The sequence below is a fragment of the Lissotriton vulgaris genome, chromosome 1_2 (assembly GCF_964263255.1).
Source record: "Lissotriton vulgaris chromosome 1_2, aLisVul1.2, whole genome shotgun sequence".
In the NCBI taxonomy this organism is placed as follows: domain Eukaryota; kingdom Metazoa; phylum Chordata; class Amphibia; order Caudata; family Salamandridae; genus Lissotriton; species Lissotriton vulgaris.
The window spans coordinates 186,909,967-186,926,597 of NC_141686.1; the positions used below are offsets into that span (position 1 = coordinate 186,909,967).

General features: G+C 43.1%; 1 protein-coding gene across 1 annotated transcript in view; it reads left to right on the forward strand.

The window, feature by feature from the left end:
• The window catches only part of LOC147734868 (struthiocalcin-2-like), a 71,812-nt gene that overhangs the window by 11,864 nt on the left and 43,317 nt on the right, over nt 1-16,631 (forward strand). The window contains exon 3 of the mRNA XM_086953083.1: nt 7,901-8,022. Within this exon, the coding sequence (XP_086809209.1) occupies nt 7,901-8,022 (122 nt within the window). The remainder of the gene's footprint in view (nt 1-7,900; nt 8,023-16,631) is intronic.

Consider the following 16,631-nt stretch of genomic DNA (forward strand, 5'->3'; position numbering starts at 1 on the left):
GCAATGGCCCTGCCCAATCCTGACACTCATCTTGGGATGCAGGATAGCGTAAAATAAAATGGTACTAAATTAATTATATACCATTTTTTTCATCCCTCAGGGATTTCCTGGGAGTATTTAAATTAATGGGACGATGCTCCCTCCCCTGTTAAACAGGACCTTTCCCTGGTAAATCTTGACAGGTTTTATCTGCCAAAACTTTCCTCTGTAAAATATTGAGATATATGGTAAATACGAGAAAACACGTAAGTCCAATTCCTGTGCAACTTGAATTTAGGGCCAAACAAGGGTGGCTACCGAAATGGAGACAAATGTAAATGTAAATGTACATGTATTTATATAGCGCAAATCACCCACACCGCAGGTATCTAAGCGCTTGCTTAGGGAACCCGTCCTGGTATTCCCCTGTGAGATAACCCCGGCAGGGTATCCACAAGGTGAAAGCCAGGCATCCCGCCGCGAGGGGCCGTTGTGGAGATTAAGCAAGCTATTGCCCAGAGTGTGAGCCGAGTAGGCACCGGAGCGAGAATTATCGAGTCCGTGAATTATTGAGCCCAAGCCCCGTTGAGGCGGGGAATTGAACCCTGGTCCAGGGCCGATCTCAGCTTCCGGGTCTGCTGCCTCTAACCCCTGAGCCACACTTCTCCACAAGAGGTGCAGTGGCATAGCAATTGCAACACGTGCCCTAATGCAAGCAGGTAAAGTGGTCTCTCATCTCTTGGTTTGTCAGTAGAAAACAGGTATACTTTGTGTACAGGGGCACTCATATCTTCTGAGCCCTGGTGTCAATGCACCTGCTGCACTATTGACAGTTATAACGATGAGGAAGAGAGACTCTTTAAATGAAGGAGGCTTAGGAGATAATGGTGGAGTGAAGTCTTGAGCATAGGTGCTGGAAGTAGAGGACTGGGGGGGCTGTAGCACCCCCACAAGTAACCATGCTGGAATTCAAAAGGAGGATGAGCAATACCGATGCCTTTACAGATTTACAAGCCCCTTGCGCCACTTTTGCGTCACTTTTCCCATGTTAAAAATGATGTAAAAATGGCGCAAGGGTCTAGTAAATCTGCCCCTTTGTGTTTATCTTCTCACTTTCTCTGTGAATTTAGTGACAAAGGTCAAATGTCGGGCTTTGACTTCTGATAAATAAATCATTGATTAGTCAGAAACCAGTATTTATTTGTACTTCTCTGCAAAGTGGGAGGATTTTCTAAAAGTGGCCTAGATGAGTATCTTACTCAAAGTAAAGGCTGTGAGTCATCTGCTTTTTTTCTAACATGCAACACCATCTAAATACCTATTATAAATTATACACATAATTTAAAAGATACCAGCAATTACTAAAGCATAAATTAATTCTGAAGTGTGATGGAAACAAAGATTTTAGAAGGATCAAAACAAATCACAATGTTATAATATCAAATGTTTGCTGAAACCCAATTTCCATACATTATTATTTGTGCACTCTATCGTTTTTCCCGTGTATGGATTAAGTGGCCATTTTAATGGAAAATGTGCTCTCTGTAAATGACAATGCATTACCACAACAGGGTCGTATTCTGCACATGGTACACTTTCTCTATTTGCGCCATGACACACCTCACCAAAAGTGTGCCAGGTGCAAACATGGAAAACCATATTGGAAAGAAGGCGCTGCCACAAACTCGCACTGCTCTGAGGGCAGCACATTCAAGTGAAATACCGAACTGCTGCTATAATGCCACTCCATGTTTCACAGTGCAGACGACAACCCATGAATGACGGCACCCACCCGCCTATACAGGACTGTCTGGTGGGTCCATAGGGCCCCCTTTTTCCCCTCCAGAGGGCTGATTTCAGGAGACGGAATGAGAGTAGTGCATCTTTTAATGGGCCACTTTCAGTGCACCTCGTAAGGGCATTATTTGCCTTGGCACCCATGTCCAAAAAATGCCACTGTGCGGAGCAAAAGCGATTTGTTAATTTGCATGCGGCCACGCCCCTATTCAAATTAGGGAATGCTCTCCCTCTAAATGTGTGCCAGCATTATCAATTTTACAGAAGGGGCACAGAAAGCACATGCTTGCTGCATCCCCAGGGCACATTATATATTGTGGTCCCATTGTTACAAAATGCACTGCCGGCTAAATACACACCCTCACAACCCTCCTGCTGAGTTGTGGCATATTAGCCACATTGATTTCTGAGTGATGCTTGGATTTTCCACAAGTCTTATGACTTCCTGATATAAGATTAATATAACATTAACGGCGGCACTCTCACTCTAAAAACTCTATCAGCACCACTGGTGTGAAGTGCTACTTGGAATAGGGTAGGAAAGATCAAACTATTGAAAAAAAGTTTTCAAGGACTTAGGAGAGAGAAAGATGAAACGCTGAGAAAAACATTAGCAGGGCAGTCCAGAGAGACACATTGCAACAGCAGGGGGGAATGGTAAAATAATTGATTCCACAAGACGAAATGTAAAGTGTAAGGTTAGGAGGCACTAGAGAGAGACTCTAGAAAGTAAGATTAGCAGCACAGTGGGATTGATTGCCAAGGGAACGATTATCTTGAGATAGGGTGCAGTGAAGGAGGATTGTAGAAATGACAGGGGTGCAGCTATCAATAGTGCAGCTAGTGCTGTGACACAGAGGACAGTCAAATGTTCATTTTTAAAATTAGCCATTTGAACAACTAAATGTATAGAAAAGTGCAATCAAAATAAACACATATTTCGATGCAGACTCTGATTGTGGAGGAGGCCAAATCACTACAAAAATAAATATACATCATATATATTTATTCAAAGGAAAATATGTCAGAGCAGATTAGCCACCTTCAATGGGAAATACCCGCTTGTTCCAAGAACAGACCAACAGTCAAATTAATACTAGTGGAATATATTCAGCACCATTCCACCATTTTGGAACTGAGCATGTCAAATTCATGCTCATTCTAACTGTTGGTGATCAAACTGAACGAACTATTCTCACAAATGTATAGAACTGTTGAAGTCCATAAACTGAATAATATTTAAAAATATATAAATAACATAAAATTGAGAAACTCTGGGATAGATGCTCTCTATTCACTTAGCATGGGGATAGAGTGTCTTGTTACACCACTGGAAAAGAAGGGCATTACAAGCAATGATAGATAGTGTATGTAGCTAGAAGAATAGAAAGCAGAGATTAGGAGCACAGCAGAAACTATACAACAAGAGTCATTGGAATGCATTGAGGCAACATTATTACATTCATAAAATAAAGCTGATGTTTGTGAGATACTTCAAACTCAGTTCTGAAGGGATATTGCTGCTTTCAGGTGCTTGGTACCGGACTGAAGATTCCCATGAGTTACGCAGAGACATTTTGTCATCTATGATGAAGATAGTTATTAGATTCTTTAAAATGCTATTTGTACACCTACAGGATTTATCTAGTTCAGGTGTCTTCTGCTTGTGAGATCTGTATTGCTTTTAGTTTTCCCACCAGTGGCAGACCCTCCATAAGGGCGTAGGAGCATCGGCCCCCTGCTGCCAGTGCAGTAAAAGTGAAAAATAAAATGGTAATAAAATGATTTACTGTTTACTTTTTCACTAGTCCCAGCCAGAGCAGTGTTTAGGGGTGGAGCATTGCTGCTGACTGGCAGCAGGGGAGTGGTGCTCCCACCAGTTTACACTGCACATGTTACTTTGGCCGGCTGTCTTGTGAGGGACAGCCTGACATGCGCAGTGGTAACCTCTCCACTAGCTGTCTCAGGCTGCCGGGTGGAGAGCAGGTTTAGGTCTCCTGTGCCTGCTGGGGCAATAAGACAGCCCTCTGCAGCCAATCCTGGCGCTGCTCTCATGATGCTCATCTGCAGCCTGAGAGCAGCATCGGAATTTCAAAAGAGGGTTGCCCGAGGCTCCATGATATGCTGTCGCGCTGATAGCATCCAAGAAGGAAGAAGAAAACACAGAGGAGAGCGAAACGAGGAGAGCGTGGTTAAGTACATTTAAAAAAAATCTTTTTGGCCCCGGCTGGGTTTGTCCCCTTGATGCCCCTCCAATGTTGAGGGTCACCGCCCACCATTGACTCACCCATTATTTACATTCAATGCTAACGCTGGTACAAAACTCGAGCTCAAGGACAAATGAATGTGCAATTTATGTTTAGTTTCTTTTTACTCGCAAGAATGCATTTATGCGTTTAGGGGTGGGATAGTTCCGGTGGGAGAGTTTGATCTTGAAATCTGAGGCCTGTTTCTTTTGGTCTGTTAGGCTTGTACACTTTCTCCCGAGAAAAAAAAGAAACTGCCCATAACAGAGATTGTCGCGACGGTGACACGGGCGGAATCTGTCGTATAACAACAGACAGTTCTTTGCAGTGGGTTTGAAGTGTGGTCTTCAATGATCCACCCTCCGAGTAAATGTTCAGGTCCAGAAACACTAGTTGGTCCCGTGATTTGGTGCTGGTAAACTTGAGGAAGAAGTTCTGCTGGTTGAGCCACTCCATAAATTGTTCGGTTGATGGGATGTCCCCTTCCCAAATGATCAGCACATCGGCAATGTACCTCTTCCAGGTCTTAATGTTGTGCCTGAAACGGTTATCCTGATGGATAGTTTTGCAAGTCTTCAGATGCTGTACATAGAGACCAGCCAGGCTGGACGCAAAAGTGCTCCCCATGCTGGTCCCATGTTTCTGTAAGTAAAGAGTGTCTTCATACAAGAAAAAGTTCTTGGTTAGGGCCAAATTAATGCATTCCATTACTAGATTCCTTAGTGTTTGGTACTCCCAAGGGTTAGAAAAAAGAATATCCTCAATAAAGTTGAGTGTTTCATCATGGGGCAGACTGGTGTACACACTCTACATCGAGTCCCAAGAGTAGTTGTCGCTCAGGGGCAAATTTCTGGTCTTGTAGTAGCGGTAGTACTGCTTTTGTGTATTTCAAGTATATAGACAGGGGCTCCAAAATTGAGCCTATGCCCGAAATTATCGGGCGACCTGGTGCTTTTACCAGGTCTTTATGTATCTTGGGGATTGTGTAGAAACATGGGGTCCTAGGTGATTTATGGATCAGAAACTCAGCTCCTTTTTTGTGTGCCACAGCTTCTTCCAGTATCCCTGTGATCTGGATTCGTAAGGATTCTGTGGGGTCTTGCTATAGAATTGCGGAGTTCCTCCTGTCTCCCAATAATCTCCTGCACTCATTGTCATAGGCCGTTGCCGTCTCGATTACTATTGCCCCGCCCTTATCAGCTGGTTTGATGGTGATCTCTTTGTAGTTTGTTAACTGTTGTATGGCTTCCTTCTCCATTTTGGTGGCATTCTGAAAGGGAGTCTGGCCATCGGTGGTCATTTGTCTTAGGTCTTCCTTCACTGCCTTCTCAAACGTCAGTAGTTCCACTGGTAGTGAGGAGTCTGGTGGAGTGTAGGTTGAGTTGAGCCGTAAGCCTGTATCTGATGTTTCAGTTGCGGTGGTACTCTTCTCTTTGAAGAAAGGCCGTTTCCTTATAAATTCTTGCATTTCGTCATGGATCTTGAATTTGTCCAGCCCTTTTGTGGATACAAAACCCAAGCCTTTTTTCAGGACCCTTCTTTGAGTATCCATGAGTTTGAGCACTGTGATATTCACCACTAGTTGCCCCTCTTGCTGGTGGACGCCTACTTGTTGAGTGAGCGCGTCAAGCTCCTTGCCGAGACGTGTGGGTCCTCTGTTCTTACATTTACCAGTGCACATTGTTGCCTCTCCTGTTTCTGCCCCGTCTGGGTCCTGGGTGTGATCCTAAAAAAGGCGGTGGCCCGTAGTAGCCATAATCGTAATCGGGTGCCCATTGTTGGTGTGTACTCCCCATTGGTGGAGGTCCATATGTATATTGTTGGAAAGCAAGGGGGCTTGGTAGTTACCCCATCCTCTTCATCTCGGATTACACGGTCTTTGGAATTGTTGATTTCTGGTTCTTAAAAGAGTTCCTCTTGCTTGAGTAGGAACCATTAGAACTGGTGCCTGAGGTGTTGCTGTCTTGGTCACTGTTGAAGTCCTTTGGTACATAGTCATCCCTTGTGTATGGATATGCCCTCTCATGGGTGAAGCGTTCCATATTCTTTTAAAGTTTGTTGAACATACTTTGAGAGTGATCTCAAACCCCGGCATTTGTTAATTGAGTTATTCCATGCGCTTTTTCAACACAGCATGGGATTGATAGGTCTTCAGTTGTACCTCCAATTTTTGGATGTCTTTTTTCAGATCTTGCGCTATCCGGGTGGCAGTCTTTATTATCCGAACTAACCAGTCTCTGGTACAGTGCCACGAAATGAGTGACCAGTCCTTTTTGAATATCTTATCGTTCTGAAAACTGAATGGTTTGTTGCGAACAATCAGACACTGAGGTGCCCCATTGGCCCTCAGGTATTCTGTCATGAAAAGGCCATGCAGTGCTGTTTTAACCTGCGTTCTTCTTAGGTTGGTAAGTTCATCCCAGTCCGTCCAGACACACTCTCTCTCCTCTCCCTCCTCTGGTAGTTATGGTACTCCTTCAGATCAACTTTTATGCAAGCTTGTGGAAAGGGGTAAGCCTTTTCGCATTCCCTAAATTAGTGTTGGTCAGTTCCTTTCCCCTCTACTGGGTTTAGTGCCAGCATAACTTGAGAGACAAAGTACAGGGAGGCCCATGTATGAGCTGCATAGCCAGTGACAGTGTGAGCTTTCTTTGAAATCAGGGATGGACTGAGTACAATCCCCCCAGTCCATCCTGTTAAGGAGAGGAAAAGGCCATTTGTCCACTCATATGGCAATATATATAACCCCAGGGGAGCCACAAGGGTCAGGTGGCACTGGTCCCTGACAGAAAGGCACATTTGGTTTAGGCAGGACAATGTCAACTTTCTAACAGTGTTTTTTCCAAAATGGTGATATAAAATGTGACTACCATTAAATTGTATTGTGCAACACTATTCAAATGAGACCTTGAATTTAACTGACGTTAATTGTTATAGGGTGTTATAATGTAACTCATTGTTTTGGTATAGCAGTGCCAGCTTTGCTATGGTCAAAAACAGCATTTTACTGCTAGGAAATGTAAAACATTAAATATACATGTACTACCTTGTTAAATAAATGCTCCTCATCCAACGGGCATTTAAGGCCTACCTTAGTGGTGACTTCTAACTACTAAAAAGGACGGTTTAGTGCTGTTAAAAGGTTTATTTTGCAAGGTTGAAATGGCAGTTTAAAACATTATACCCAGACTGCAGGGGCAGCTTGGCGACTGGTTTTACAATGCTACTTTAGAGGGTGACACAATGAATGCTGAAGCCCCCTGATAATATTTAACTTAAGTGCACTGGTTACCATATACTAGGGACATACAGGTAAACTAAATGTGTCAATCAGGTAAAGCAATTTTATCATGTTTAGAGAGAGGAGCAGAAGTGCTTTACCACTGGTTAGCAGGAGCAATGCGCACAAATGCCTATTGCCAACAAAAATGGGTTCAGCAACAGAAGGCAAAATCCTGGGCTGAACCTAGAGAAATGGCACATTTCGAACAATGTGGATTGTGTGATTATACATATGCACCACTGTAACATTGCATCACTATGCTCATGTATTATTATAGTACTATACAGTAACATAAAGATGTCTTGGGTTTTGGATCACTGACATCCGTATCTCTCCTTCACCCTTGTCGGTTTCAATTCCCCCCTTGCCTTCACATCACTCTCTCTCCCACCCCTTTCCCAGATACGATCCTTCTTTCCTTGTTTATTTCACTAAGAAGATAGATTCTTATGGAAGTGTTGCTTCTTTGTGTATGTATGAATACTCAAAGGCTTTATACATTTCAAAATTGTGAACATTGTCCTCATTTGTATAATGATGACGCCATCTTTCTGCCAATTGCTTACATTTCTTTTTTTTCTTCCTACAATGCCAGTTATTGCAGGTGCCCAGGAAACTTGTTTGTGTGCTCAAGGTAACTGTGCAGCCGGCTGGGTTCAGTATAAAAATGCGTGTTACAAGAGATTCGATTCAAAGGTTTCTTGGCTTGCAGCAGAGGTAAGTCCTGCATGCATAGATTAAGAGGCCCATAATATATTCAGGGCATTCACATAACCATAACAACTGGACCTTAAATCCAAAACCTTTTAAAATAGGATAAACCATAAGGAACCTCCCAACTTCTCCAGACCCTTCAAGCAAATATTAATTGAATTCCATGTTTCTGCTGCAGATTACATACACAATTTGTAATAGCTTTCTAACCCTAAACCTCATTAAATGTAGTCATCATATGTTGCATGAAACACAAATAACTCTGTCCAGTTTTTGATTGTTTGTTTGATTTGTGATTAGTGTTTAACAATATAATTGCATGGCAATTTCACTCTGCAGAATAACCTCTAAGGTTCACTTGTCTCCCATGATGGAATTCCCCAGTTTGTTTTAAACCTGCTATTTTGAGTGATTCACATAACACATGATATGCCATCATAACAGTTGGATGAATCCGTATCCCTACCATTCTGAGCGGCAATGGATGCATATCTGTTTCTAGTACCCCACATTATGGTTCCACACATGTGCAGCTTCATTTACTGCAGTATTATTGAGTCCAGAACATAAGCAGAATACCTGGAGTCCTGTTTAATTTATATCCTCTGTCTGATGACTTCATTCCCCCTTTTTGAGCAGAGATAACATGGGCGGTATTGGGGTAGCGAGGAGCAAACACTGGGGTAGTGGTTCATGCCCTGATGACACTTAATTGACTCCCATTAATGCATTGCTGCCAAATTGCATTTCCACATGCATAACAACTAATGTGAATCAATCCATCAACCCTGATGTAAGCACAAAAGGCTGGATTCTGTGGGCCCGATTCACAGAATGAACTTAAGACTCAATCCTAAACTTACTACTATTTTGGTATTCACAGAATGCAGTACTACTTTTGGCATTCACAGAATGCACTTACTACTTTTGGTATTCACAAAATGAACTTACTACTTTTGGTGTTCACTGAAGTTAGGATTTTGTCTTAAACTGGTCTTAAGACAAACTTAAGACAGATTTAAGACAGTCTTAAGACAGACTTAAGTTAGGATTGTGTCTTAAGTCTGCCTTAAGTCTGTCGCTAGTCTGTCTTAAGTCTGTCTTAAGTTTGTTCTAAGTCTGTCTTAAGTATGCCTTAAGTCTGTCTTAAGTCTGTTTTAAGAGAAACTTAAGAAAAAATCCAAACTTCTGTGAATAACAAAAGTAGTAAGTTCATCTGTGAATGCCAAAAGTAGTAAGTGCATTCTGTGAATACCAAAATAGTAGTAAGTTTAGGATTGAGTCTTAAGTTCATTCTGTGAATCGGGCCCTGTGATCTGATACTTGATGGGTCAAATATCTCATGAGGCTTCATAGAAACATCTACATTTGAGAATGGGGTTAACATTAAAGCGTCGATGAATGAATTCATGTGAACAAAATGAAATCAAGAGCTACTGTGTAGCTCTTGAAGATATGGTGGGAAAACATTAAAGTTTCAGAATAGAACGTATAGTTTCTATAAGCCTTTTTACACGTTGTGGTGGAAGAGTGGTGGACCAGTGTAAGTTCAATCATTGGTGTTTCAGAAATATCCATACAGTATTATACCATGTCCTCTACCACTTTCAGCTTGTGCTCTGGCTTACAGAAAATGGCACTTGTTCTGTAGATTTAAAGCTATCAAGTTAAAGCACAATTTGATACCAGCGAATTCAGAATAATAGTAACTGGAAATCTCACTATGAAGCTATGGTGAACATGTCAAACCTTGAGTAGATGACTCATGTTAGACGGAACCAAAATTGTGCTCAACATCTCTTTAAGCATGCTATTGCACCATGTTGTTTCAGTGAGTTCTATATGACAGAATCAAAACTTGTTCTGGTAAGAAGGTTCACTGTAAGAAATGGTGTGATTAGTTGCAAAGCATCAAACGTCCTCTTATTAGAAACCAAGCACGTAATTGTAGTACTTGATTCTCTCAGAGTAGTGAAACACAGCAGCCATTGTGTTTTCTTCTAAAAAGGAACATACTTTTATTACACTACTGAATACAATACATTAAATTACAAACATATACATACAGGTAGCTGGATATATATTTGGTGATGCTTCCATATCACTTTGCAGCCTTAGTGGTTCCTGAACCCAGTAATTTACAATTCCATCCACCTGTACGGGAAGAAGCAGCACATTATAAAGGAGTGTAATTACATAGAAGTCAGGCTTGCTGATTTTTAATGGTGTCACCACATGAATAATACCAGTCACTTGTTATAAGGTAACAATACAGAAACCATTAGAATCAATAGGAGTAGTACCAGAATGCAGTAGTTATAATAGTGAACTTTGCGTTTTCAAAGTTCTAAATTATGTATTAAAATTTGTTGGAAAGAAGGTGTGTGGATGGAAGAGCATGCACCCTGTCCGAGTAGGAGCCACAATGCTAGTCAGGATAAATCATAACACAATCTAAATTATCCTCTGCTCACCCTCTGGTATCTTAGCCAGAGCAATTAGGCTTATTTTAAGAGGCAATGTGTAAAGAGGTTGTATGCACCACTTAAACAGTAAAACAGTGAAACAGTGGAAACAATGACAAATAAGCCATCACAGTTTAGAAACATAAAGTAAGACTTTATAAATAAGACAAGACAAAAACAAAGAAAATCAACTATGTAGAAGTTGAGATATGAATTTTGAAGGAATAAATGTCAAAGTAATGCTTAAAAGCAAATTGCTCTTAAAGGAATTAACTGGTTATGCCGGACCAGCATTAAGTCAAAAGTTCATGTAGACCACGAGGGAGCGAGGGCCAGATGCAGGCACCAACTTAGACCTGCTGAACAAAAGTACCTTGATAATAGGTATGTATCTTCTTCCTGGCAGAGAAGTCACAGGTTCTCAGGTATACTGCTTTGGTTGGGTAGGAGACCCAGTACTTATACCCACATGTGCCTTTGAAGTGAAGGTGACTTCAAAGAGGGATCTTTGAAGTTCACAAATTCCTATCTTCCCAGCTTGGGCTTCATACTCTCAGTGAAGGGTAATCAGCCATTTATGTGGGGTCTGCCCACTACCTATTGAATTGTAAGTGTCAGCCCTTCTCCCCAACCTGCCCAGGAAGAGCCATAGGACTGCAGATGTTTGTAGCTGGGTACTCAGACACACACATCCTCCCTGTGTTTGTGGCTGTTTAGAAGGAGTGTAGCTGTCACCCACCCCAAATGTGTATTGGAGGCAGCCTGTACGGCACACACAGCTAGGAGCAGAGATATGGCCACTTTCTAAAACAAGCATTTCTAAAATAGTAATGGTAATTACAACATTACAAGTAAAGAGGGTGTATCCTTGCAATTCCAAAGATATAAACCATAAAGCAGATACTTTTTTAAAATCTGGAATTACAGCTTAAAAGCATGTTAAGGAATTCCCAGTGTTACCTGATGAGAGAAGTATGCCTCACAATAGTGAAAACGAATTGAGTTGTTGGTCACTACCATGACATGTAAAACCTAAGAGTACATGTCCTACCTTTTACTTACACAGCAACCTGCCCTTAGGGCTACTTAGGGCCTACAATTGGCCTGAGACATGGTTAAGGGGGTACTTATGTCGGTGGCACAATCAGTACTACCGGTCTACTAGTTGCTGAATTTTACAGGTCTAGTGCACATGTAGTGCACTTTTCTAGGAACTCATAAGTAAATTAAACATGCCAATTACATTGAAGCAATAATACCATTGTTGGGGGAGACAGCAAAAGCACATTAGCACTATTTGGCAGTGCTAAAGTGTGCAGAGTCCTAATTCCAGCTATAACAAGGTTATAAATGTAGGAAGGAAGATAAAAGGTGGGGGAGACCATCCTAAGGCTGTCAGGTCTACCAAAGTTCAATATGTGTATCAGTCTTTATTTTATATTACCCAAACTGCCATTGCAGCCATAGAAACTAATACAAGTGGTCATTGCATGTCAGAACCCAAGAGCAGAATCTTGACCTTTCTCGGGGTCAGGGTTTCAATTGCCTGGAAGAGGTAGGTTGCTATTGTTAAACAATTCCAGGGAGGTGCATAATGTTGGTGGTGCCTGTCTCCCTCTTTTTTTTCAAATCAAATTTTATTGTTTTTTGTTTCATGCAAAAGGACCCAGATGGTCCATGTTCATACATGGAACTTTGCAGGATGAGACCCCAAAAACATGTAAAATACAAACGTATGCACAGAAAGCCCCCGGCAACTGCCCCTCCAACTCCAATGCAGCATCTAAAATCTTATACAGAGTCAGTTCCAGATCGTGTTGCATTACCCAGTATTTCTTGGCCATAGTGTCTGAGGTCAGCATCTAATTGTAGTGCTGTGGCTCCTAGAACAAGCCCGGAGAATCTGCCCACCTCTACCAAATCTTCTGATGTTTCTAAGGAGCATTCTCTAGCCTGAAATACTGCTATTTTGAGTCCCGCACTTCAATGCTCCCAGAGACTATGGCGCACTGGTCTTCCACTGTCGAGTCCAATGGCGTTTATAATGATTTCCACCTATTCCCTCACTGATGTGGAGAAGCAGTTTTGGGACAAATGAAATGGGTCATGCTAGAACTGCAGCCAAACAAGACACCACCCCCTACCAGATCATTTCAATGCACTGCTGCTTCACACAATATATATGAACATGCCTTCCTCTGCCTCACAATGGAGGCATGTGAAAGATCCTATGAGACCCAGGAGCCAAAGGTGGCTTCTCATATAGTATGCTATATGTAAATATTTTAATTGGATCAGTTTCAGGCAGGAAGATATCGTCACACCACCAGGGGCCTGCTGAGCCTCTGTCCAATCATCTGCATATACATTGTCAATGTTGGCTTGCCATGCCACTCAGAGGGCATACATCATAGTGGAGCTGTTAGTGACCAAGGAGCGATTCATATTGGGAACTTTACGGCTATCTAAATCACCCATTAGGAGGTTGTCCTCTAGCACACTGAATTCTGGGAGATCTAAAAGGTTGCACACATAGTAGGAGATAGCATCACACAGCTGCAAGAATTTGTAAAATTGGCTGCAATGCATCATGAATTCAGATTGGAGCTCCTGGAAAGATTTAAGCATGATGAAGGTCGCCCAGTGAAGAGATGGCATTATGATCCTACCCCAAGAAGCCCATCAGCTTAGCTAACTGCGGGAAGATGATGCCTCTCCACAGTGGCGTCTTCCGCGTCAAGCGCCCCCACTAGACCATTTTACGAAGGGATTGTCTCAGTACCTGCACCACTACTCTTGTCATTGGGAGGAGGGCGCCCATGTGCTTCCCACTATAAAGTAGGTCCAGTCCAGAGATATCACCCATCACCCACCTCTCGCTGAAATAGGATGGGTCATCCCACAGACTAAACTACCAATCATTAAGGATCTGCAAGTGATAGGCATCATAATATGATTAAACATCTGCAGCGAATGAACCAGGTGAGGCATGAGAGCCATCCATCAATTAACCAAGGCCTTAGTGAGAAGTTCTACCTCAATGTTAAGTAGAGAGATTGGGAAATATGAAGAATGAACCACTGGTGGCCCCGGCTTAGGGAACACAATGACTTCAGCATGTTTCCAATCTGGGAGAAGTCCTTTCTCTGTAATTGCTGTATGGAATGCCCCCAGAAGGTATTCCCCCAATTGTGGCATATAGGCTTTGAGGAATTCGCTGGTAAGACCATTGGGTCCGGGGGCCGTTTCTCTTCTGTAAGCAGATCATACATGCAAAGACAAAAAAGAAGAGCATTTCATGGCATAGCAGTCCTGATCGAGAAAGCCCTTCCTCCCTTTCTGGCCTTGGAAAATCGGGGAACACATAATAGGTGCTTGGAATTTGATCTAAGAGTGCTCGCCAATTGATACAGGAAGAGTCTCTTTCTGAGGTATATAGGTCCAATGTTGTGCATTGCCTGAAAAGCAAGGGTAAAGGCATTGAATTTGATGCGCGTTGCAACCGGAAGCCAGTGAAGGAGCTTAATATGAGGAGAAATGTGCTGACTGAGCAGCACTCTGTGAATAAGTCTTGCTGCTGCGTTCTGAATCATCTGAACTCTGTGAATCAGATAGCTGGGGAATCCCAGGTACAGACTGATCATATACTCTAGAAGAGATGTCACTGTCACATGAACTACTGTCCTCCTGGAGTCCTCTGGCAAAAGTTCTCAGCTTGCCAAAGCAGACCTATGAGACATGGTGTATATGGAATTCATAGCATAGAACAGAGTCCCACTTGACACCCAGATTTCTAGCTTCCTTAGCCGGACAGGGTGGATTTCCTAAGTCAGCCAGCACCCAGAGTCCTGCGGGAGGGACGGGGGAGGGCTGACCAAAGAACATGATTTCCATCTTGTCAGCATTTAATTTCAGCTTGTTGTTGTTCATCCAGCTGGTGATGTCTTTCAGGCAACCAATTAATCTTGCAAATGAGTCCCTTGACTGATCCTTAAAAGAGAATAGCAGCTGTGCATCATCTGCATATGAAACAGCCTTCAACTCCCAGGTCTCAATCAGATTGAAGAGTGCTACCAAGTAGATATTAAAGCGCAGGGGGTTAGTGCTAAACCCTGTGGTACCCCACATCTTAGCGGGTTAGGTAATTCTGAAGGTAGGACTGAAGGTAGGACTGAATCCAAGCAAGGGCTGTACACCGGACACCAATCTGTTCAAGCCTATTTAGCAGTATGGAATAAGTAACCAAGTCAAAGGCTGCAGACAGATCCAAAAGGATCAGCATAGCCAACACTGCTGCATCCATTGACATTCTAATAGATTCTGGCACCTACGCCAAGGCTGTTTCCATGCTAGATCCTGTCCGAAAGCCTGACTGAGTGACGTGAAGGATATCATGGTGGTCGATATACTTTGTGAGATGGCGCTGTGTTATTGTTTCTAACATTTTTGCCAGAGCCGGTAACAAATAGGGCAATAATTCCCAAGCTCCTTGGGGTCGGCGTTAGTTTTTTTCAAGAGAGGCAGAAAGAGCGCCTGTATCCAGACATTAGGAAAGGTGCCCTTGGACAATGAGGTATTCCAAATGAAATTCAGTGCTGGATTAATCCAGTGAGCAAGTAATCTAAAAATCTTGGGAGGACAAGGGTCGATGGGACATCCCAATTTACAGCTCAAGATTTCAGCCTTGGATTCTTGTGGGTAAATATGGGCAAACTCTGTAAACGTGCCATCGGACATACCGGTTATTGGAGCCTTGGGAACCAATAATTACACTACAGATGTGAAATAAGAGCATACATGATTAATCTTCTTCTCTAAGAGGTTGGAAAGATTAGAACATAACTCTAAAGAGGGCAGGATTTTCCCTTCAGCCACAACAGGGTTGGTAAATGATCTTACGATCCTGAAATTCTCTTTGCTTGAGTGCTCTGCACCCTCAGTCTGTCTAACGAAGTACTCTTTCCTTGTCACTCCCATCATTTTACAAAGTTTTTTTAGAGCTATATCATACTCCTGATTCGCTTCTTGAGTAGACTCCTTCCTCCATCGCTATTCCAATCTCTTACATCCATTGTTGCCCCTTCTGAGATCCTAGGAAACCCAGGTAGCTGAAGGGGACTCTCTCTGAGATTTAGGAGTTTTTAATGCGCCACCTCGTCAAGTGAAGCAGAGATCCTAGCATTAAAAAGTATTGCATCTGTGTTAGGATCCCCGAAGTGTGGTTGGTCACCGTTAGTAATCATTGGACCCACTGTGTCTGCCCTCACTCTCTTCTAGTTCCGACCCATCTTTAATTGTTTCTGACCCGGCTCCTGCGTTTTGCCTATGTCGAATGAGAAAGAGATTAGAAAGTGGTCTGTCCATGTCATACATTGAGGGTTCTCCACTTGAATAGAATGGATGTTAGAGAAAATTAGGTCAAGAGTATGGCCTGCTCTGTGTGTGGGCCTGAAAACATGTTGTGGAAGATGTGCAGCCTGAAGAGATTGCGCTAAGAGCGAGGCATGGAGACATGAGGCGACGTCCACATGCAGGGTAAAATCACCTAACGCCATACAAAAAGAGTATTGTAATGATTTTTGCGCAATCAGATTGCTCAGCTCCCACAAATAAGAGATTGGGCAATCTGGGAGTCTATATCTTAATAGGCCAGCAACAGGACTGGGAAAAACTTAGGGGCCCATTAGGATGTCTGGCGGATTGCCCCCACCAGGCTGGCAGTGGCTACCCACTGCCAGCCTGGCGGGGGCAATCCGCCCGACATCCGCATTGGAATTCCCCCCGCCATATTAGTATGGCGGGGGGGACCTCGGCAGACTGAAAGACCGTCCGCCGCTTTTCCACCCCGGTCACCTTGCGGCCGGGGCAGAAAAGGATTAATATGGTGGCTGTGTCCTTCAGACACCGCCAGCCATTCTACAATGGGCTTCTTGTGATGCCTTTCCGCGGCAGCAGAAAGGCATGCGGTCTTCACTCAGGGGGCCTCCTGCTGGCCCCCAGAGTGAAGGAGAGGTGGTGGGTGCACACGGGGGGTACCACAGGTACCCCCCTTCATTTGCATAGACAAAGCAGCAGGCACCGCGCGGTGCCTGCCGCTTTGTCTATGCAAATGCTTTAATGCATTTTTAGCATTGTGGCAGGCGGTGC